A 24,592-nucleotide genomic window follows, 5' to 3' on the forward strand; every position below is an offset into this window, starting at 1 on the left:
TCTACTCCAGTGGACCCTGGCTTCAAATTCTCAGCTCATGATGGGAGCCCACCATGTGATATCACTCTTTATTAGCAGGCTCTTGGATCCCTTATTTATTTATGTCACACCAGACCTTACTTGCAGTATGCAGTATCTCAGCTCAGCAGATTCATGCACATGTACAGTTCACAGCATTGGGAGGCAGTGAAGAGAGTCTTCAGATATCTCAGAGGCACTCAGGATTTAGCCCTCTTCTATGGTGATCAGGGTTCACTTACCATGCATGCTTACATGGATAGTGACTGGGCAGGATCTTCCAACACCAGAGTCACATACTGGCAATTGTTTTTTGCTTGGCAATTCATGTATCTCTTGGCTCAGCAAGAAGCAACCAACAGTTGCCACGTCTAGCTGTGAGGCTGAGCACAAGGTAGCTTTCACTGCTACAGTAGAGTGTGTTTGGCTTCGACAGTTACGTACAGATCTTGGTATTTGCCAGACATCCTCTACTATTGCCTACACTGACAGCTAGAGTGCTTTGGCCATTGTGCGTAACCCAGTGTTTCATGCGCGTACCAAGCATAATGAAGTTCACTATCATTATGTTCGGGAGCGGTTGTCAACAGGAGACATAGAGTTGTCCTATCTTCCCACAGAGGACAACATAGCAGATATGTTTACAAAGGCACTTCCTCGTCCCAAGTTCGAAGTCTTCCGACAGGCTTTATACTTGGTTCCCTTTGTTACATGATCTGACATCCCTTGTACATTCATAGGTGGCTATATCCTTTTGGATGAACATGTGCCACCATGACCAGAAAATACCAGGTATTCTGAGACGTTTCCAGAGAACTTCAGCCCATCCCATGGAAGGGGGTTTGTAGGCCATCTTCTGGTGGTTGTAGTGATGCCCTATAGGCCATGGTATGTGCCTTGTAGGCATAAGTGTAGGCACTTGTAGTGTTAGTGCCTTTTAGGCCACATAGGACACCTAGTCCTATGTGACACCTAGGACACTTTGTCCTAGGTCTAGGTACAAGTACCTTGTACTTGTATTTTTTCATTATTCTAGATTTTGACGTGAGAGACTCTATCGACTCTTTGCAACCTGCACTCTCTCTTTGCCTATCGATCCTACAATAAAGGGCTTTTCTAAGCCGGCATACCTTATTTTCAGAATTAACAACCTCAAAGCCAGGAGGTTGTGTGACATAGACTTCTTCGTGCAGAGCCCCATGAAAAAAAGCAGTCTTGATGTCAAGTTGGTGCACTTGCCAATGATGATGGGCTGCAATGGCAATGACACATCTAATGGTAGCAATCCTGGATGTGGGAGCAAATGTCTCCTCAAAGTCAAGGCCTTGTTGTTGGGCATACCTGTTTGCAACAAGACGGGTTTTGTATCGATCTATGCTGCCATCAGATTTCCTTTTTAATTTGTAGACCCACTGCCTTCCAATGGCATGCTTGTCGGGAGGGAGATCTAATGTCTCCTCAAAGTCAAGGCCTTGTTGTTGGGCATACCTGTTTGCAACAAGACGGGTTTTGTATCGATCTATGCTGCCATCAGATTTCCTTTTTAATTTGTAGACCCACTGCGTTCCAATGGCATGCTTGTCGGGAGGGAGATCTACTAATTCCCATGTGTCATTTTTGGCAATAGATTGTAACTCAGCTCTCATTGCATCCATCCACTCTTTGCTGTCAAAAGCATCTTTATGGCACAGAGGCTCTTCATTGCAAGCTGTAGCAAGGAGTGCAAACTCAAGAAAGTGACCATGCTGTCTATTCCCTGATCTTGTCCGGGCAGCAAAAGGCTGATCTTGTTTGCTGTCCCTCAATGTATCAAGAAGCCATCTGGGAACTTGCCTTTGCTGTCTATTGACAGCTCTTTCTTCAATGAATGCATCATGAGTAGTGGGATCATTTTGTGCCGGAAGAGAAACCTGCAAATCAGCATGAGGTTGTGGCTGATTATTGCTTAGTGGAGGGCCTGGAGGAGGCTCATGTTGCTGGTCAAAATCCTCTTCTGATGATGGCAGAGGTAACCAAGATTCAAAGGCATCAAACATGTCAACATCTGGCTTTGCTTTGCAGTCCACAAGAGGAGAAGCTGAATGTTCAGCAAAGATTACATCTCTACTGACAATAATCTTCCCAGTATTTGGTTGATATAACCGATACCCTCTGCTCTCCTGGCTGTAACCAATAAATATGCATTTGATTGCCTTGTCATCAAGCTTATGTCTCAGCTGAGATGGTACATGAACATATGCAAGAGACCCAAAAACTCTCATGTGTGAAAGTGAAGGTTTCCTGCCTTTCCATGCTTCATAAGGTGTAATAGTCTTCAATGCCCATGTAGGTGATCTATTCAGCACATAGTTGGCACACATTACTGCATCAAGCCAAAATTTATTGGGCAAAGACTTGGCCTTAAGCATGCATCTGGCCATCTCCATTGTGGACCTGTTTTTCCTTTCAGAAACAGGATTCTGCTGAGGAGTGTAAGGAGTAGTGCATGAGTGAATAATGCCCCGTGAAGACAGAAATGCATCAAACTCCTTTGACATATACTCTCCCCCCCTATCTGTGTTGAGGGTGACAAGCTTGCATCCTGATTCATTCTCAACCATATTCAGCCGTCTCTAAAAGCATAAGAAAACTTCAGATTTGGCCTTTAAAGGATATACCCAGCAATATCTTGTGAAATCATCAATGAGAGTCATGAAATACTTATACCTCCCAATGGCATTGGTCCTCATTGGGCCACAGACATCACTGTGTACTAGCTGCAATTCCCTTTGTGAGAGTTTTGGACAATTCTTTTGAAAAGGAAATCGATGCATCTTACCCAAAAGACAACCCTCACACACATGTTTAGAAACTGTGTGAGTCTGAGGTACATCATTTGCCATCTGCTGTGAATGTAGCTTTGCAAGAGCTCTATAATTGAGATGCCCCATTCTCTCATGCCAAAGATGACTTTCAGCAAGCTGCGAATTTGAAATAGCCAATGCTTCAATAGAAAGTGCAGCTAAATGATGATCAAGGTGATAAAGCCCTTTTTGCAAAGTGCCAATGAGAACTATGGCATTGTCATCACGAAGATCATAAACTAGACATCTGCAGCCATCAAAAATCACTCTGAAACCTGAAGTAGCAATTGCTGAAATTGAAATCAAGTTGACTTCAATGCCAGGCACAAAAAGAACATTTGTCAGAGTGACAGGATGGCTTGAAATGGATGTGAGCTGCACATCTCCAACTCCTTTTACAGCATATGAAGCATTATTAGCACATGTAACAGTCCCCCTCGAGGTGCATCAGCTAAAGAATGAAACAACTGTCTGCAAGATGTGACATGCTTGGAAGTGTAGGATCCCGTAGGATAGAATAGATGCATCTTGCAAGAGGTGTGAGAGCACAATGAAATCTCTATTATGATTGTGAGAGAGAGGACTCTCTCTTATAGAAAAGGGGAGAAGGTAATATCTTCCCTACATAGTGGCAATCAGCCCCTACATCAGTGGGAATCAATCCCTACATCAGTGGGATTGCCTTTGTCTTACATCATCACTTAGGTCACACACTAGACACATCATAGCACTTGATGTGCCTTTACAACACACACAAACACACATGTGACTCCCCTAGATGCACACATGCACCATAGAGCAAGCCCTTGATCATACTTACCCCAACAAACCCCCCTCAAGGGATTGCCTCTTGCAGTGTCAAGGATTCATCTAGTCTCATAGTTTCTCATGCCATCTCATGGTGGTCAAGGATTAATCTATGGTTAGGATCTCATGCTAGCAAGGGTTCCCAAGGGTGTGAGGTTTACAGAAATGGGAAAGTCAAAACACATATCACATGGTCTACATCATATGGTGACCAGAGGTGATTTACATATTCTTTTTTGGAGTACTACTCCAGGCAGAGAACCTCAAAATTTGACCAAGTGATGATAAACAAAGAAGACAAAGTGCCTAAAAAGCATAGTCTTCATTTTCTTCATTTGCTGATGGAGTTCTTCCTTCAGGCATAATTGCTTTGTTGTTGAAGTAGTCCTTCTTGTCTTTGATCAACCAATTAGCTTTTTCTTTTGTAGACTTCTTTCCATTCACAACATTCCATATCTTCTTTTTCATAAACATAAACTTGGCTTTTGTTTGCCAAGTATGAAAACTAGTTTCATCCAACTTCTCAAAAAAGGTCTTAGCTTCCATGGCAAGGTCTTACCCGAGGGCAGTGTCTAGTGCCTTACAAGTGAAAATATGAGCAATAAAAAATAATCCTTCAAAGTACAAGCATTTAGTGTAGCAAAGACTTGTAACCAAATTCCATACTACAAATCAATGATGCTTTCACTTGCATGCTTCATAGAGGTGGCTAAATGAAAGTATTCCAAGCAAATCCAGGTGTAGCAACTTAAAGCAAAGCTGTAGCCTTAGTTGTACTGAAGCTATTCAACACTTTAAAACATCAGAAATGCTAAAGTAGCATCTAATGTAGCATCAAACTCACAACCTTGTCAAAACTGTCCAAACAGAGGCCTGAATTTGGAGGGCTTGTATCTCACTCTTCAAAGCAAAGAAAAGAGGGCTTTATACCAGAGAAGAGCCACTGAGGAGGAGAGGCGAAATGCCGCGTCATGTCGCCATAGCCAGCAGCTTGAAAGTCGACTGGTTTTTTTACTGTTTCTCCCTCCCTGGTGGACCATTTCCCTTCAAATCTGGATAGGAGCTAGCTCATACTGTTGTGCAAGCTTGGCTCAGAGGAATTTTGGAACGGCTGCTCCAGCAAGTCACATTGCAAGAAAAGGCATCAGGGAGTGTGAGTGTTGGCGTTTCACATACAGTCGAAATTTCACCAAAAGCTTGCAGCTGGAAGTGGCCCATACAAGAGGAGTTTGCAGCTCAGAGGGTTTGGGCAATGGTCGTTTGTAGGCAGAGAACAGAGCTCTCAAAGATTTTGGGAAGAAGGAGGAAAATGGAGAAGATGAAGAAACTTGTAGTTTATGCTAGAGATAGCATCTAATGCTAGGCTAGGCTAGATCTAGAACCTAAAGCTCTGATACCATTTGTAGGATCCCGTAGGATAGAATAGATGCATCTTGCAAGAGGTGTGAGAGCACAATGAAATCTCTATTATGATTGTGAGAGAGAGGACTCTCTCTTATAGAAAAGGGGAGAAGGTAATACCTTCCCTACATAGTGGCAATCAGCCCCTACATTAGTAGGAATCAATCCCTACATCAGTGGGATTGCCTTTGTCTTACATCATCACTTAGGTCACACACTAGACACATCATAGCACTTGATGTGCCTTTACAACACACACAAACACACATGTGACTCCCCTAGATGCACACATGCACCATAGAAAGAAAGAAAGAAAGAAAGAAAGTTTATTAAAGTCTTTGGAAAACCGATGGGTCTATGAGACTGTGAAAATCCTGATACAACGAGCTGTGGTAGTGGAGCTACTAAATGAGCATCCATACCAATGCAAAATGCAAAATGCCAAAAATGCAGAATGGCAGTACTAAGTCCTAAGTACAACATAGTGATGTCGGTGGTCGAGTATATATCAATCTCAGCATCATCATCAATATCATCATCATCCCCAGCAACAGAAAGATATCAGGATGGATGAGGCAGTGGAGGCATGAAGTCGGCAATAGAGTGCTGTTAGCCACTTAGAGGTGCGGTCCTGGCATGTCTCTTGGTCGTAGCTCTACGTCTAATCAGGGCTACTATGACCCCCGTCGGTCGGGCTCCAACTCTAAACAAGGAGGGGATGTCTCCAAGTGTGATCTGTGTGTCGACCCGCTGTCTGAGCTGTCGGGTAACGGGTTCCGGGTCACGGTCATGTCGAGGCCTCGTCTCGTTGGGGTCCATGTGATCTAGCTGAAAGAACTCCGTGATAGAGCTCTGAGAGGGATCAACCGAGGAAGAAGTCTGCTCCTGTCTCCGTGCTCGGAGTATCCTCTCGCGGTGTCTAAGTGCCTCATGAATGAAACCTGCCAAACACCGCTGGTCTGGGTAGGAGAGGAAATGGGCTAAAATCCCATAACTATCTCTGTCTCAACCTCCTGTATGTCACATAGTGTGCATATGCGCCGCTCCCTGGGTAGTCGCTTTGCTCTGCCGCTCTCGATGCGAAGTCTGTGTGAAGAGACCCGGAACTGCCCAAGAGAGATCTTCATCAAGTGGGGTAGGTGAATCTGTGTGTATCCTGGTGGGTCAATGAAACCCTCCGCTGTGATATGTAAGAAGTGAACTCTGTAGAAGCTAAGCTTCACGGGGAGTTCACTCAGTTCCAACCAGGTCCGAAAAGTGTGTAGCTGTAGTAGATCCTCACGGATAACCTAGTTGACCTTGTGTAATAAGAGGGGAGAGAACGGAGCATCCATGCTATACAAGAAGGGAGGTAGTCTATCCATGTGGAGCCCCAGTCGCTCAAACCATCTCTCTGTACGTGCATACCAGCACCTCTGATCTCCTCTTGCTGCAAGTGCCATAGAAGAGGATAAAGCTATCCACGGTAGCCTGCTACGCCCCGAGGTATAATCCCCATATTCCCTAACTCGGTACAGGAAGCACCACTATCAAAGTACCAGGACTGAGCATCATTAGCAGTAAAGAATGCATTAGCTTTGGAGGGATCAAATGAGCAATTGACAGCCCATGCCCAGTCATCCTGAAGAGCATGTGCATGTGAAGCATCTTCTGGCTCATGGGATTCAATAGCATGAGAGGCATTAACTGTCAATCCTGCTTTCTTTTTCTCTGAAGCAATGCGCTTCATGCATTCTGAAATGTCATGTCCAGGCTTGCGACAATAGTTGCATCTTTTCTTCTTTGACTTATCTGCTGTATTTTTAGATGCATGGGAGGAATTGCAGCTGCTATGCGCAAATTTTGGGTTGCCCATAGGCTTGGAAGCCTTGCCTCTTCCTGTTTGTTGTGAAGCAAATGCATGATCAGGAATAATGGCTTGTCTATTAGCTCTACTTTGCTCTTCTTGCAAGAGCAAAGTAACTAGCTTATCAAAAGAATAGTGGTCTGGATTACCCATGGCCACTAATCGAAGGGTTGTAGCAAACCCTTGATATGTATCTGGCAGTCCATTCAATGTGGTACTGACAAGTTGTGAATTTGGCACCACCTCATCAATGTTGGCGAGCTGTTCTATGAGGTCCTTGACCTTTGTTAGGTATGCATCCATAGAGTCACCTTCATTCATGCTGACTTCCTGTAATTGCCTTCTCAAATATGCAACGCGAGCTTCATTGCGAATCTAATAGAGAGAAGCCAATTTATCCCAAGCATCCTTTGCTGTCCTGCAAGACCAGATGTGTGGAATAATGATTCTCTTGCATGATAAAGCAATGCATGAATGTGCATTTGCATCTCTTGCATCCCATCTTGACTGTTCTTGACTTGGAAGAGCAGCAACAAGAGTGCTAGAGGAAGAGGCATCAGGAGGAGTACCCCCTGCAGAAGGACTAGCAGTAGAGGCAACCATTGTAGCATTGGCTGGCCTCAGATATCAACCCCAGAAACAATATTCCACAAATGCTTTGCAAAAGAATATGTTTCATGAGATAAGACCACATCGGATAGTTGGTGCCGTCCAACTGATCATCTTCACGAAGAACTCCAAATAAATCTTGATTGTTCCCAGCCATAGCAAATGTGATACCGTGAAAAAGACCTGAAAACCTAAAAGCCTCAAGGCTATCACAGCAAAAAGCTGGCTGTCCAAAAACAGCAAATATTTGCAAATTTCTGACCCAAATTAAAGGGCAAATGCAGATTTGACCCAAATGTGACTATGGCAGGCAATGTTCACTGCAAAAACAGCAAATCTGGCAAAAGCCCCAAATTGAATGAGGGCAAATGGGCTAAAAAGAGGGCAAATGCAGAAAGGCCCCAAATTTTGCTGAGATTTTTTGCAAATGTGACCCAATGTATGAAAATCTGACTCAATGTCCTGCAGAAAAGACTCAATATCTGAAAATTTGACTCAATGTCCTGCAAATGTGACTCAATGTTCTCCAATCTGACCCAATGTATTGCAATCAAACGAGAAATTGCAGACCAAATCCCAAAAAAATAGCCTCAAGGCTTGCAACTGCAAAATTAGGACTTGCTGTCCACAATGTGACTGCAAAAATGCAACTGTCCCAAAGTATAAACCTCGAGAAATAGGCTTTCCAAACTGTTGAAATAGTTTGATAAGACTTCAAACAGTAAAAGGAAGGTAAGGACAGCAAAAGTCCTCAAAAGCCCCAAATTTTGAGAATGTCCTGTATATAGCTTTCACACGTGCCAAACCTGTACGGGGATCCAAGAACAAGTACGATGTAGGTACAATGTACGGCGTAGGTACTGAGTGCAGTGTAAGGAAGCAAGTACGTGTCTGTACGGATGCATGTACATTGTATGGAATCCAATGTACGGCACAAGTACATTGTACGGAGGCTGTACGAAAGTTGGTATATGGCAAGTACGGAGCACAACATATGGCTATACGAAATGTGTACGATAGCAGTAAGGAGCAGTTACGAGACACTGTGTGGAACAGGTATCACACAGTATGATGTACGGCGGCGTAGATACGCAGTGGGTACAGAACATAGTACTAAGCAGGCTGTACGGCAACGCAAGTACTGGATGCAGTACGGATCAGGTACTAGACCTTCCGTATGCCTGTACGGAGAGATGTGTGGCGCAGTACGGAGCATAGTACAGAGCTGGTACGTGAACTTTTGTACGGAGGTACGTCCTGTGTGCAGGCTGAGTACGGTTGTCCGTACAATCATATGGATTGTACGGATGGAGGAGCAGATAGGCTGAAGGGAGCTGGTGCGAGTACGAGGAGTAGGAGACGAGTCAACCCCTGCTCTGATACCACTGTAGGATCGATAAGCAAAGAGAGAGGCAGGTTGCAAAGAGTCGATGAGTTAGCCGTCACGTCAAATCTTGGATTATGAAAAATAGAAGTACAAGGTACTTGTACCTAGACCTAGGACTAAGTGTCCTAGGTGTCACATAGGACTAAGTGTCCTATGTGGCCTAAAAGGCACTAACACTACAAGTGCCTACATTTATGCCTACAAGGCACATACCATGGCCTATAGGGCATCACTAGAACCACCAAAAGATGGCCTACAATAACAACTCGGTCGGTGTCCATCATAAATACAAATACATGTTACACCATTGATGTATAATATATAATAATGTTTTAATGTCTACTAATCACGGATTAGTGATTTCTCTTGTCATGACACTCCCTTCTGCTTGAATGCACATAAGTCCTCTTCTGGATCCTCTCTTGTTTCTTTCTCTTGCGTATGCTTCTCTTTTACTTGTGCATTTGCATCTCCTCTTCATAATCTGCAAATAGTCTTCTTTTGGTAGTACACGATCTCTTCTGAATCAGAACGTAAATCTCATCTTCAAGTTCTGGTTCCTCTTGATGCTAAATATTCAAAATGCACAAGTACCACTGTAGTGACTCTTCAATATCTCTTCACACTCAGAATTCTCTTCCGAATACCTAGCTGGTGAAATCTCTTCATAATAACTTGCTCAATAAGCTGAAACATGTTCTCAACAAACTCGTGAGTATTCAAAAGATGTTCTCTCACCCAAATGTGTTACTGAACTAGGTAGACCTTGACCATAGTTGATTTCGCAATGGAGAACTACTTAGTCTATAGAAACTATAGACCTTCAATCTCTTTTTTTTTAAAACTCTTCTATTTCAGCCCTATTCATCCTACAAGACGCTCTACATGGAGGAGAAATTTCTTTATTCTGTGTCCATACTCTACAATGAATATGCCTACTTTCTATTCACTTCATAGATCCATACATCAGTGTTGGCTGAATGGATAGCATTTACTCTTGGTTCTATGTTCATCGTAGAGTCCTGGGATGAGGAGGTAGAAGCCTTACCCTCCTACTTGGATGCTTTGCCTTTCCCTTTTACAGAATTGGTTTTAGCAATTTTGGCTAATAGAGTAGGACATTTATGCCATGGATGCCCTGGCTTATATTTCTTGCATCCGAAACATTTACCCTCCTTAATTAGCTTTTTCTTCTCATCGTCAATCATGGAAGGAAATGGTATCCATCCAGGATGTGATTGGCTGTTAACATTTTGCACGATAGCTTTCTCTTTTCCTTTGTTGAAAGGTTTCTGAGGATTTAATTTCCTCTTAGCAATCTCGACCAATTTAGTGAGGTCTTTCAAGGTGGTTGGGTTGAACATTTCAACCTCATGCCTCACTTTCGGGGTTAGGGTTTCTAAATACTTATTCCTTTCATCATCCTCACTCTTCTCAGGTAACTCTAAAGAGAGTTTCCAAAACCTAGCTGTAAATTCAGCGTTACTCTCGTTATCGAATTGCCTGAATCTTTCCCAGTGGAAAGTCAATTCTTCTTCATGCCTCGGAGGCATGAAAGTGGCCTTAAGCTGCTCTACAAATTTGGACCATTGAAGGATAGGTTCTTTTCCCATTTGTAATAAGGACCACCACATCAAAGCATCTTTCTGTAGATGTAGTGTGGCAAGAGCAAGCTTCTCGTGGTCGGTCTTATCTTGATGGGCAAAATATAGCTCAAAATGGCGAATCCAATTGAGGATTTCATCCGCCTCTCTTGCTCCATCATACTTTGGGAACTCTACTCTCTCTTGAGGTTGAAATTTGGCTCTCTTCGAGGGGATACCTAAATCTTCATCCCCAAAATTCAGCACTCTCTTAGTCCCAACTTTTGTCATAATGGACTGCTCAATCATATGGCTAAGATGAGAAACTAGCTTATCAACAGGAGACTCCTCTCTCCCTCTTGCACTTGGATTATAATCCATGTGTACGGGATTTTGAGTTAAAGGCGTAAACTCAGCATCTTGCTCTTGGATGGACTTGTTGCTCCCTTCATTTCTAAAGGAAAACTCCCTATCAAGAGATTCTGAAAGGAGAGATGAAGGTAATTCTATACGTGGGTTATCATACTCAATATGTGTGTAACTGTCATCTACCTTATCCTCTTCAAGAGGAGGTGATGGTGTTCTCTCCCTATCTCCTCCTAGTAGTGGAGGAAAAATGACAAGTTCATTATTAAATATCCCTTCTCCTTCCATTCCATTGTGAATCTCACGTAGCATTCTCTATTGACCTTGCATTCATCCGTCATCTCTCTCCTCCCTTGCATGTAGGTTGAAATAGAAACAAGTACTCTCACGAGGGTGCTCTTCCCCATTGGAGGGCCAATTGGCATTCAAATTTTGCATGCGGCCAATTGGCATTCAAATTTTGCATGCATTGCACATTTGCATTCTTGAGAAATCAGTTCTTCACAATCTCTCACTCTCTCTTCCGTTCATTTCTAGCTGCGCACTTCTCATAACTTGTTGAGAGAAGCTGATGTTTCAGAAGATTCAAGTTGGATTTTGAATGATTTAGTGGGAGTTATACCAGTAGATTTAAGTTGGATTTTGAATGATTCAGTGGGGGTCGTAAAGTTTTTCAACTCCTCTCGGAGTGTAGAAGAGAAGTATTCTCAAATCTTGCTTGAAACATTTGATTTTACTACACTCTATGCTAAGATAGACTTGGAAGGTTTGAAGTGACGAATAGGAAAGCTTGTTTCACAAGTTTCAACTATAGATATGAAAAGATAGATGCAAAGTTTTACGAGTTGAAAAATCAACTTTGCATTTTGATTTTTGTTGGATGAAATCTAAAAAGCAAGACCTGGATTTGAAAAAGAAGAGGTGCACAAAAGTTGTAGTTGTTGAAGATGTCCTTTGTTGGTTGAACTTCCTTCTAGATAATTTGTTAATAACTCTAGGAGACTCTTTATCTCAACAAAGCATTGGTATTCGAATGGGCACTAATTGTGCTGTTTTCTTAGCAAACTTCTACCTTTTTACTTATGAATTTGAGTTTATGGAGCATTCGATCTCTTGTGAGATTTATCCAATTGCTCTTCATAGACTAAGTCGGGTTAGGAGATTTATAGATGACTTATTTGTCCCAGACATTCCAAACTTTAAAGACTTTATGTACAAAGATCCAAACTACTTTGGTGGAGGAATTTATCCTCAAGAGTTTTGTGAACTCAATTGTACAGCTAGTGGAAGCTTTTGTAGTTTCTTGGACCTTACCATTACTCAATCTTCCTTAGGTTTAGAAGTTGATATCTATGATAAACGACAACAACCTAAGTATACTATGTTGAATATCATACGAAGGCCTCACATTGACTCAAAAATCTCTGGTATGGCTAAATATGGAGGGATTACTTCCCAATTCTTTTTCTTCTTTTTTATTTTTCTCATTTATTCATTTCTTTTTTAAAAATTCCCTTTTTTCTTTTTCTTGTTCTATAAAAAATTTAATTTGTAAGATTGGATATATCATAGTCTCATGAAGGGATATATATAGATGTCTCTTATGGACGATATGTTGGAGGTTCCCATTTATAGGATACGTTTATTGAGATGACTGTGCAGAGTGATTGGTAGATTTGGAAGGAGGCATATAGCTTGTTATTCTAGAGGAAGCATGCAACCAATCATTTGTTTAACATTCCGCCCTCCATACGCACACACAATGCCCCACACACTTTTTATTTTGAAGAGTGTGCACGCATGCATGCACACCCACACACATACACTCACACACGTGTGTGCACACACACGGATGTGCACGTGCATGCATACATAGATATGCACATTTATATCTATATAAATATGCATGTTTATGTGGGTGTCCATACATTCACATGTAAAATGGGATTTTGTGGAGTATTTAAACATGGGATGTTGCCTTCTTTCTAAACTTTTATGGAGCTTTGCATTGCTTCTTCTCAGTTATAATTTATTACAAAATGTCCCTCATTTTTCTGTAAAATACTGGTAATAAGGGTGGTGAACAATTAGGGTTAGTGAGGGGGCATTTCCTTCTGGATTGGATATGTTTTGGATGGTTTTACTTTGATTCCTCCATTGTCTCAGTTTGGCATTGTCTATATTGTTATAAGCCTTTTTGCTAGCTTGCCTGATCATAAAAGATACTTTGGCTTTCATTGCAGTGTTTTGGATTTGAAGCAATCAATTTTTGTATCCAATATGGACAAGATCGTATTTTTGGTAAGTTTACAATTTCATGTGTGTTATTTTTTTACATATTTGACTTTTGCTGTTGTTGTACTATGTAAAGAACACCAGTGAATAGTTGGAGATAATGCATGGAGGAACCCAAGGAAGTGCTTTGTGTGATTTGTCATGGCCAAGGCATTATGTGCAATATAAAAAGAAAACAACCTTATCAAAACTTGGCTGAAAAGTTGACAAGCAAAATGGAGGTTGAAGAGATGACCAATTTCTGATGGCAAATGCTTTGTTAGAGCGAGAATTCACATGAAGCAGCTTTAAGAGGTGCAAGATGATACATTACCTATTTAAGGCTCCTCTATTAGAAGCCTTGTTTTGCAAATGGTGATGTCACCATAGCTAACTTCTCTGAGAAATTTCAAACAAAGAATACATGAGATTGTTGTAGATTTGACATTTTCTCCCCCTCAAAAAGGAGCTCTTTTGTGATTTATTTTTCCCGCTAGTGAGTTTTTCAAGTAGACATAGTAGATAAGTATTGTTCACTATTTTTTATGTCCCTTGTGTCAGTTTTAATCAAAGTTTTTTTGTAATTTTGGAGACAAGATATTGGAAAAATACAAATATATATCATCTTTTCAAGAGAGTCATTTCTATCTTGAGAAATATGAAGTATGCAATGGACCAACGTGGCAAAATATATGATCTGATTGTGTAATGTGCAAAAATGAAGGTGATGTTACAGTCGCTTAAAATGCTCATTCCCTAGTTTTTTGGAGCCAAGTTGTGGATCTATTGTACTTATCATGAGAGTATCTATAATCTCCATGTAAATCTGTTGTAGAATTTTGCTGCCATGGGCCCTAAGATAATGTGCATTTTGACTCAAAGCACATCCCATCTCGCCTAAAGTGCAATAGTGGTTGAGATTTAGTCATAGTCATAGTCAACTTTGATGTATGGGAATTTGTGAGTCTAGAAGGTATTCAAGAGACTAGTGGAGATTGTTGAGACTCTGCACAGAGCAATAACTGTAATTGTTGTGCCTTTGGAATAGAGTTCTGTATAGTGTGTCGCTTCCTACATAGTCCTCTCCTGTCCTCTTTGCTATACTTCTGTTAGTACTTTAAATTTTTGTATTTCCTTTGCCTTGTGAGATGCTTTGGTCTTATTATATGTAATGTAATTCATTGTTGGGGGTGGGTTCATCCTTATCGAGTTCTTGTTGTGTCCCGATCCCGAGTTCTCAGTTGTTGGGTTTCACATGTTGCAAACGAAGCTTTGGTTCCAGCCCATAGATAAGGGTTTATGGACAATCGTAGCTAGGGATGGATAAGATGTGCTGATACAGATGATGATAAGCAACTTGTTACATCCCTGGCTAACCATGGATTGCTAATAGATAGCCCTAGGGTGGGGGGAGACCTCGAGGGTGATTCGATTAGCCTAGAGTGGAAGGCCCTAGGGCTAAGGCATGGCAGGTGGGCAAGCTAGTTTGATGCTTTCTTGGTGTAGAGGATGTCCGTGGTATGGGATACGGATGTCTACTAGGCTGGGGTCAGGCCATGGACCTTACCCATACCTCTATGTGCTTGGGGGTGAGCTGGAGGACCTCTATGATTGGCTGGTGAGCTCTAGATGGAGATTCATGCAATTGGGTTGCTAGTCTTTGGTGTTATCTCCTGCAGCTGTGTCAGTTGCATCAGTCCACCCTGTATGTGGGTTACTTGTTGCTTCCCCAATCATGGGATTTGAGAATTCAGTTTTGCCGACTTAAACCATATATGCTCAAAAGTTTTAATAGGTGCTGTCAATGGCAACGCTACTCGTTGCGTAAAGGATCTTCAAAGATTTTTGTTGGCAGTGCATGTTCCTGTCAGAAAATAGAGAGACTCTTGGTGTAGCCAACTCCTTGCAGTGGAGATTTGTCCGGGGGTTCACACAATGCATAACAGATCATACTCCGATGCTTGTGCACACAAGTATTACTGGAGTAAATCACATACATGAACTAGAGAGTACACAGCATGTAGAGTAGGTAAAGGATGAATGGAAGAATGCTTTAAAATGGGTCAAGCCCTGATACAAAATGTAGTTGTCAACCTACTATGTGCTGCCTATATGTGGACTGTTAACGCTCCAATAGGGTTCCTTCCACCTCCATCTGGCACCTCTGCTCTGTCAGTCTGCGTGCTCCCATGGGGCTCTAGTGGACTGGCTTTGATGCTGCTCTCCCGCCAACGTTCTGGAGCAATCTTGGCACCAGCATCATGTTCATCCTGTTGTCCCCCTCATAAGGCAAGGACATCCTTGATTCTTGCAAACACCATGCCTCCAAGGTCAATTTCAGTTGTGTTCCTTGGATGCCACCATACGCATCCAAGGAACACAACTGAGTAACTCACTGGGAACATCATACTTCTTGATCCATTGATGTTTCGTCTCCACCATGAAGGCTTTTATAGGTTCACCTATTTTTTCTTCCATTGTATTGTAGCTGGGCCATGAAAAAGCCTTTGAGACACCTGTCCATATCAGCAACTCATGCTTCTTCAACCAGTCATCATTGTCCTTGACAGAAGTCATGTAGTAGGCATTGATGGCCTCTGCAACAAGACTGCTTTCACCCTCCAGCAACGTTGCCCCACACTACTCCCCGCCATCCAGCCATGCTGCTCCACACTGCTCCCAGCCATCCTCGCCACGCTCCTACTCCACACCTAGCCTTCTGTTGCGACCCCTACCTCAGGCCCTTCTTGCACCGCCAGGGTTTTCCCTGCTCTAGGGGACCTCTAGTTCCCTCCTTTGCTGGGTGGCTCCCTTCACAACGTGGGGCTGCCTCCACCCCCGCCTCTCTCTCGGGGGGCTACCTGGCATGCCCTCCTGGCCCCCGTCGGCTGTCTTAGCCCCCCGCGCTGCCGCTACTGCTATTGGGGTATCACATTTGCTATGGCTGGGAACAATCAAGTTTTATTTGGAGTTCTTCGTGAAGATGATAAGTTGGATGGCACCAACTATCCGATGTGGTCTTATCTCATGAAACATATTCTTGTTGCAAAGCATTTGTGGAATATTGTTTTTGGGGCTGATTTGAGGCCAGCCAATGCTACAGTGGTTGCCTCTACTACTGGTCCCTCTGCAGGGGGTACTCCTCCTGATGCCTCATCTTCTAGCACTCCTACTGCTGCTCTTCCAACTCAGGAACAGTCTAGATGGGATGCAAGAGATGCAAATGCACATTCATGTATTGCTTTATCATGCAAGAGAATCGTTATTCCACACATCCGGTCTTGCAGGACAGCAAAGGATGCTTGGGATAAATTGGCTTCTCTCTATCAGATTCGCAATGAGGCACGTGTTGCACATTTGAGAAGGCAATTACAGGATGTCAGCATGAATGAAGGTGACTCTATGGATGCATACTTGACAAAGGTCAAGAACCTCATGGAACAACTTGGCAACATTGATGAGGTGGTGCCAAATTCACAGCTTGTCAGTACCACATTGAATGGACTCCCAGATACATATCAAGGGTTTGTTACAACCTTTCGATTAGTGGCCATGGGTAATCCAGACCACTATTCTTTTGATCAGCTAATGACTTTGCTTTTGCAGGAAGAGCAAAGTAGAGCTAATAGACAAGCCATTATTCCTGATCATGCATTTGCTTCATAGCAGACAAGAAGAGGCAAGGCTTCCAAGCCTATGGGCAAGCCAAAATCTGCACATAGCAGCTGCAATTCCTCCCATGCATCTAAAAATACAGCAGATAAGTCAAAGAAGACAGGATGCAACTATTGTCGCAAGCCTGGACATGACATATCAGATTGCAGGAAGCGCATTGCTTCGGAGAAAAAGAAAGCAGGATTGACAGGTAATGCCTCGCATTCTATTGAATCCCATGAGCCAGAAGATGCTTCACATGCACACGCTCTTCAGGATGATTGGGCATGGGCTGTCCATTGCTCATTTGATCCATCCAAAGCTGATGCATTCTTTACTGCTAATGATGCTCAGTCCTGGTACTTTGATAGTGGTGCTTCCAAACATGTCACATCTTGCAAACAGTTGTTTCATTCTTTAGCTGATGCACTTGGAGGGGGGACTGTCACATGTGCTAATAATGCTTCATATGCTGTAAAAGGAATTGGAGATGTGCAGCTCACATCCATTTCAAGCCATCCTGTTACTCTGACAAATGTCCTTTTTGTGCCTGGAATTGAAGTCAACTTGATTTCAATTTCAGCAATTGCCACTTCAAGTTTCAGAGTTATTTTTGATGGCTGCAGACGCCTAGTTTATGATCTTTGTGATGACAATGCCATAGTTCTCACTGGCACTTTGCAAAAGGAGCTTTATCACCTTGATCATCACTCAGCTGCACTTTCTATTGAAGCATTGGCTATTTCAGATTCACAGCTTGCTGAAACTCATCTTTGGCATGAGAGAATGGGCTATCTCAATTATAGAGCTCTTGCAAAGCTACATTCACAACAGATGGCAAATGATGTACCTCAAACTCACACAGTTTCCAAACATGTGTGTGAGGGTTGTCTTTTGGGTAAGATGCATCGATTTCCTTTTCAAAAGAATTGTCCAAAACTCTCACAAAGGGAATTGCAGCTAGTGCACAGTGATGTCTGTGGCCCAATGAGGACAAATGCCATTGGGGGATACAAGTATTTCATGACTCTCATTGATGATTTCACAAGATATTGCTGGATATATCCTTTAAAAGCCAAATCTGAAGTTTTCCTATGCTTTCAGAGATGGCTGAATATGGGTGAGAATGAATGAGGATGCAAGCTTGTCACCCTCATATTTTACAAGTCAGCTTTCTTAATTATTGCATTCTAATGGATTCATATATTTTGCAGGCTTTCATTAACATTGGCAAGGTAACATTGGGCAATAGCTTTGCCACGAAGGATGTACACAAGCGATGCCATTTATGATGGTTGGATCTCCATCCTTAAGAATTACATTGCAGGCAAATATTCACAAGATGGAAAATGCCGCAGGCAACTCATAGTCTCAATGTTTAGATGCTTGCATGGATTGAGTTATGATCACATTGGTCAAATTCAAAATGACATTAAGGACGGTAGAGTAGTCATAGCTAAAACAAAGACTCATGCCATGATTCTTGATATTGAAGGACGAGCTATGTATCAAGAGAGATGCTGCACTACAAGAAGAACTTTATATGTTTATATCAACAGAACGGCCTTCTTTAATGTTAAACAATTGGGATGAGTGAAAATTACATTTTAAAATTAGTCAAGAATTGTATCATCGGATTTGTTACATGATCTGACTTCCCTTGTACATTCATAGGTGGCTATATCCTTTTGGATGAACATGTGCCACCATGACCAGAAAATACCAGGTATTCTGAGACGTTTCTAGAATACTTCAGCCCATCCCATGGAGGGGCGTTTGTAGGCCATCTTCTGGTGGTTCTAGTGATGCCCTATAGGCCATGGTATGTGCCTTGTAGGCATAAATATTGGTACTTGTAGAGTTAGTGCCTTTTAGGCCACATAGGACACTTAGTCCTATGTGACACCTAGGACATTTAGTCCTAGGTCTAGGTACTTGTACCTTGTACTTCTCTTTTTTCTATGATCCAAGTTTGACGTGACGGCTAAGACATGTGCGACACTTTGCTACCTGCACTCTCTCTCTCTCAAGCGATCCTACATCTTCAACACCTCACATGCAGTGACTTGTCGACTCAGCTTCACTTATCGTGAAAAGCCAGTAGAGATAGTGCAGTTCTACACCTATCTGGGAGGAGTCTTCATAGGACCGCTTTTCACGATTGCTTTGGCCCGACTAGAGAGATAGTGCTTCTAGGCACTTTCAGGACCCACCAACGAAGAGCTGGCTCTTCTATACACTAGTGCGACCGATGGCCATGTATGCAGCACCCTTCTCGGGGTGTGACTTACCAAAGACTGAGTGGAGGAAATTTCAGTGGCTATAGGTGACTATGGGATCCAGGATGATTCGGAGTAAGCCCTTAGTTTAACGTGAGATAGTACATGCAAAGTTCGCCATGACTCCCCTACAGATTGATGCCATCTTTTAGACAGTGACTTTCATCCATAGAGTTTGGGACTAGCCTCAATGGAGATTACCGAGATTGGCCCTTGGAGTCATCCTGACAACTAGCGGAGAGTGGAGCAGACACATGGTATGCACATTACCAAAGTAGAACTCAACACAATGCCCCAAAGAGTGTGGGCTTCATTCCATTATGGGGTATTTATACAAGTTGGAGAGTTCTCTCTCTGCATGTAGGAATTGTAAGACATTCTCTCTCTACATGTAGAACATGGTTTACCAGGCACGATATCCAGATGGATAGGCTCCCTCCTTTTTAGTACAGCATGGATGCATCCCCTGTGTTGATTCCGCTAGATGAGATCAACCGTATCATATGGTTAGATCTCCTCCACTTCCTGAGAGTAGCGGAGGAGGGATTCATCATCAGACTAGTACAGAGGAGTCTCGCATGCACTGAGGATTGCCATTGGGTAGAGGCGTGTTTCATTTCATCAGTTGTTGAGGATCGAGATGGGGAGAGCATCAGGCATACCCAGGGGGGAGCCGATATGTATGCTTTGCACACTAGGAGCAACTGAGACAGAGGAGCATTTCCTATGTGCCTGCCCAACCTATTGTGAGATCAGGGGATGATACCATTGCCTCTACCAGGAGGGGAGCGGCTTTGGTCCACTCTCACGATTGATCCACTTCCAGGACCAGGTCTGCATTGGCCTATATCTACTTGAGATTCGTCGACACTGGGAGACCCTACTACGACAGATTAGAGAGCCGCAGGAGGCGATCAGACCACAAGACAGAGAGGCTGATAGAGCACGACACGTCACAGACTTCTATACATTTAAGTCAGCTCCAGGACACAGCGGGATGGAGGTGGAGGAGATAGTTGACATGTGGGCGGCCAAGATTACTGAGAGAGAGACGCAGAGACCACTTGCAGCACGGAGAGTGACCAGAGCACACTCTATGTAGGTCCGTCCTATCACAACTTTCCTCAAGGGAGACCACCCGAAGCGAGGGGTCACTCTGAACATAGCCCAACGGGTTCAAAGATCAAGGAGACCACGTCCCCCTCCGCCACCACAGCATGATACACTTGACAGACGCAGATCAGAGACATTTTCGCCGCTCACAGGCGAGCCAACACGGTACCGGGCTTTGGCTTCTGAGCCTGAGTCTCAGCTCTCAGCATGCTACAGCTCTTAGATAGTTGCTAGTCTCTGGGTTATATCTGATTTTATTTTGCTCGAGCTATTGAGCTCTGCAAAGTTATTAGTTTATCAGTTTAGCAGTCTTAGCACTCAACAAGGGCCTTAGCGCGCCCTTTACTCCAGCCCACTGGGGCTTGTATGAGATCATCCTTTTTGGTGTACTTTGTACCTTGTCCCATAGGCCCGCGAGGCCTTCCGCGGATGTTAATACATCTTTCTTTCTTTCTTTCTCACAACCTGTGAAAGACATGGCAAATAATGTGCCCAAAATGAATTGCCAAAGTTTACTTTTATGCACATAGAGAATACATACCATATGGTTTCCTCATCTTATTGCTTACTTTGAAAATAAGCCAAATATCACAACATGCGAGTTTTTCGATGTGTGCACATCCTAGCAATGATTTCCAAGGATTTGAAAATCCATCAAGAAATGACTTTGAAGTTTGACATCGACTACATGGAAGAATCTTGATGCGGTGGCTTTAGGCACTATAAGTACCCTTCATTGCATTGTCCTCGATCTTTACAAAGGTTCGTGGTACCTCTGGCTCTTTGGACAACATTACGCATTACATGGTAATCTTGGCACTGTCGTAATATTTAGCACTTGCTTTATAAACATTTTTTGTTGCTAAAATTAAGACGCTTTCACCTAGATCTGCATACGTGATCTCAATGACACTTGGAGTGATCACCGAGAAAAGCTATGCTTTTTCCTTTACCACGTTAGCTGATATCTTCAACTCCCCTCATCCATTACTGCCTCACCTTTGGCTGCAGAACAGGCCAGCAAGGAGGTCTAGAGATTCAGCGTGGAAGAACTCTCTTGTTGAACCTGGACCCCCCCAATGTTGCTGGCTCTGGCCAACCAGATCTCACAGACTGGCCGACCAGTCTGTCAAATACATGAGCAGCCAGTCCTACAGCTGAGTGGTGCGTCAACCCTGCCACATGGCAGATGCCTACTGGCCCACCAACTGCTTTAGTGCCAACCTGAACCTGCAGAATGTGCTGTACCCGACTGGCACTGTCCCAGTTGCCTACAAATACCCTGCCTGCTACAGACTGCCGACAGGTCCTGCTCAAGCGAACCAGCTCTGCCCAGACTGCTGTCCGCAGTCTGCTGCCGCCCAGTTCTGCTCTTGCTGCCCACATGGCAGATCCAATGAATGCCCTACAGTCTGCCCTCATGGCATCCTTTCCATCTCTCTCAGTTCAGCCCCTGTGGGCTCTTTATCCTCAGCCTACGTGGCCTTTCTCTGATCCCATGTATGTTGCAGGTGCCAGGTACACCTCCCCTATGTCCTCATTTGGGTGTTCACAGGTGGGGTGGTATCTGATATAATTCCAACACTTTGGCAGCAGGTTTGTAGGATTCAGTGTTTTGTGGAAAGTCAAAGTTTTAATCATTATAATAATATGTGAGACAAAGCGCTATACTATTGACATCTGGCAAATTGTCTTCTAAAGCTTTGTGTAAGTCTGAAGACTATAAAATATGCATTGGATGATTTTGCAATGGCCAAAAAGTATTTGTTGTTGCTATGCAGATCCGGAAATACAACGTCACAGGATTTGTTTTCGGCTATCCGCTTAATCTAGCCGGTCTTCGAAACAGGCAGGTGCGACATTTTCTTGACAGCATGAATATGAATCAACATGCCAGGGTTATTCAGAAGAGTTGATGGTTTTGAAATCCTGAATGCTACAACATTAAACCTTATTTGAGTACATCAATACACTTTTTGCTCTCATGAAGCAAGAGTGGGAGGAGGAGAGTAATACTGGTTTTTTTGTTTGTGTATGTATGTGGACATACCTGTATGCATGTATACAGGTGTGCACACTTTGGGTAGATCAAGGCACTCCATCCTGTCCTTAATTAAAAAACTTTAACACGAAATAGATATAGTGAATCGGCCTGTATGTCTGCTTATATCTTTGTAATGACACAATCATAACTGGTTGCTTCTTACTTCCTCTATAGAATATCTTTAAGCAGAATAAATTAATTACATTCCTGATACTCAAAAACCCCTGTTTCAGTGTCGAGACGTAGGTGCAAAATCTCAACATTTTACCGTCCCTAATTCTAGGTGGAGTGATATGTATCATGAGAAGAGGCCTGAACCGTAAAACAAACCCCTTCTTTATTTATTTATTTAATTGGTATAGACTCTCATGTCAGAAGAGGGTAGAGTTTGAAGGTGTAACCGGCATTTTGTGTCATGCAGTATACTGTCAATTTTGTATTAATAATGAAAAGAGGACCTTAGAGGACAAGTTAAATGACTGAAGAGAACACCTGATGTGAGTTTGTCTATATTCAATAAACATGCTTTAGAAATCAATTAAATCAATAATGGCCATTAGAAGCATACAGGCTATCATAAAGGGCAGTTGAAATTTCATCTTAGGGTTTTACTGATGAAAAGGTGAAAAGAGACTTTGCCAGAGGTGTTTTTCCTTGCACAGTGGTTGCAATGATTCCTGGATCCTGCTCCAGGCACTCTCTTGTACTCCTGCCCCATTGTGCGATTGCAACAGAGAGTTTATAAAATTAATCACTCAAAAGACTAACCACTGCTGTGAACTGAAGAAGAGCTGAAGCGTGACCGACCGGCCTGGTGTGAGGGGGCTGACGGTGCACTGTTGCTGCTGTTGGTGGTGGCGTTGCTGCTTGCTACTGGTGGCAGCACTGTTGCTGCAGCTACTGGCAATGGGGACTAGGTTGAGGTAGGAGGGGCTAGGCTGAGGCGGGAGGAGCTAGGCAGGAACATTCAGGAGAGGTAGAGGGATCGCTCAAAAGAGAGAGAAAGAAAGAAAGAAAGAAGAAAGAAAGTTTATTAAAGTCTTCGGAAGACCGATGGGTCTATGAGACTGAAAACCCTGGTACAAATGAGCTGTGAGGGTGGAGCTACTAAACGAGCATCCACACCAATGCAGAATGCAAAAAATCCAAAATGGTAGTACTAAGTACTCAGTACAACATAGTCATGCTAGTGGTCGACTACATATCAAACTCATCATAATCATCATCATCATCATCGGGACATCAAGGTGGACGAGGCAGTGGAGGCATGAAAGCGGCGATAGTGTGCTGTCGTCCACTCAGGTGTGAATTATTCTCGAAAGTATGCTGACACAGAGATTTGGCTGGGAGGTGAAAGAGCGTGCCATCACCCGTGATCCCCACAAGAGAGATTGAGATGTGAGTTGACCGTTTCATACCTCTCTCTCTCTCTCTCTCATTATCTATAGGTTAGGATAGAATTTAGGTACTCTAAATAATTGGAGTTGCTTTATGCACTCCTTGGGAGCTGCCATGTACCCTCCCTAAGCTATTGTATTGGATGGTTTTTTATTGTCCCATAGACCTTTGGTCACGTTTTTTTAGAACTCGCATGCTAATCCACAAAGCCCTATTTCCCTAGATGGATCTAGTCTGCCACATATCATCATTCTAGGGTACCTCTTTTACCCCTCTCTTGGGTGCACATTAAATTCATTTGCCCCTAGACACATTTACACATGACCGATAGCCATAGACCATCTAGTCAGTGCCCTGTCACCCTCATCAAGGACCTTGACACCGATTCCTTTGACCATTTACATGAAGTGCTAATGCGACAATTGATCCTCTAAAGGAAAATGTCCAGTGATTCCCTCCGAGGTCGTGTTATCTCATCTTGAGCATAATATTCCTTCCCTCTTCAGGCATCAGCGTCCTCGATGATAAAATTTGAGAATGCTCTCCGCATTTGATACACGGATTCCCAAGTAACCTCAGATAGAGGTAAACCATGCCATGCAATTAACACCGTGGGTATCTTTCGATTGCGTACTTGCATTGTTTCTCAGTCCAGGATTCTTATTGGTTTGCGCCTTACATTATCCTCTATCTCTCGGATCAAAACAACACCCTCGATTAGTGTGTCACTTGTGTGCAAAAACCTTTTTAAACGAGAAACATGAAACACTGGGTGCACCTTACAACCTTGTGGTAATTCTAATTTATAGGCCACCTTGCCTATTCTTAACCATGGCACACTCTCTTGCAATCAAAGACTTGGAGTGTGAAGGAACTCTGAGGAAAATTTTTTATCTGAACCACAAAGCTCGCGGCACTAGGCACTTTATGAGGTATTCCAACTGTAGTTGGATTTGCTGGTCTATAACCA

The 24,592-nt window shown here is 43.0% G+C and overlaps 1 protein-coding gene across 1 annotated transcript in view; it reads left to right on the forward strand.

Moving 5' to 3' along the window:
• The window catches only part of LOC147897536 (Polynucleotidyl transferase, ribonuclease H-like superfamily protein), a 67,357-nt gene that overhangs the window by 11,856 nt on the left and 30,909 nt on the right, over positions 1-24,592 (forward strand). Inside the window, exons 2-3 of the mRNA XM_087380544.1 lie at positions 13,104-13,161; positions 21,962-22,033. Of these exons, the coding sequence (XP_087236670.1) occupies positions 13,104-13,161; positions 21,962-22,033 (130 nt within the window). The remainder of the gene's footprint in view (positions 1-13,103; positions 13,162-21,961; positions 22,034-24,592) is intronic.

This window comes from Dipteris shenzhenensis, chromosome 10, assembly GCF_047967505.1.
Source record: "Dipteris shenzhenensis isolate YYH24624 ecotype China chromosome 10, Dip_SZ_1.0, whole genome shotgun sequence".
Taxonomy (NCBI): domain Eukaryota; kingdom Viridiplantae; phylum Streptophyta; class Polypodiopsida; order Gleicheniales; family Dipteridaceae; genus Dipteris; species Dipteris shenzhenensis.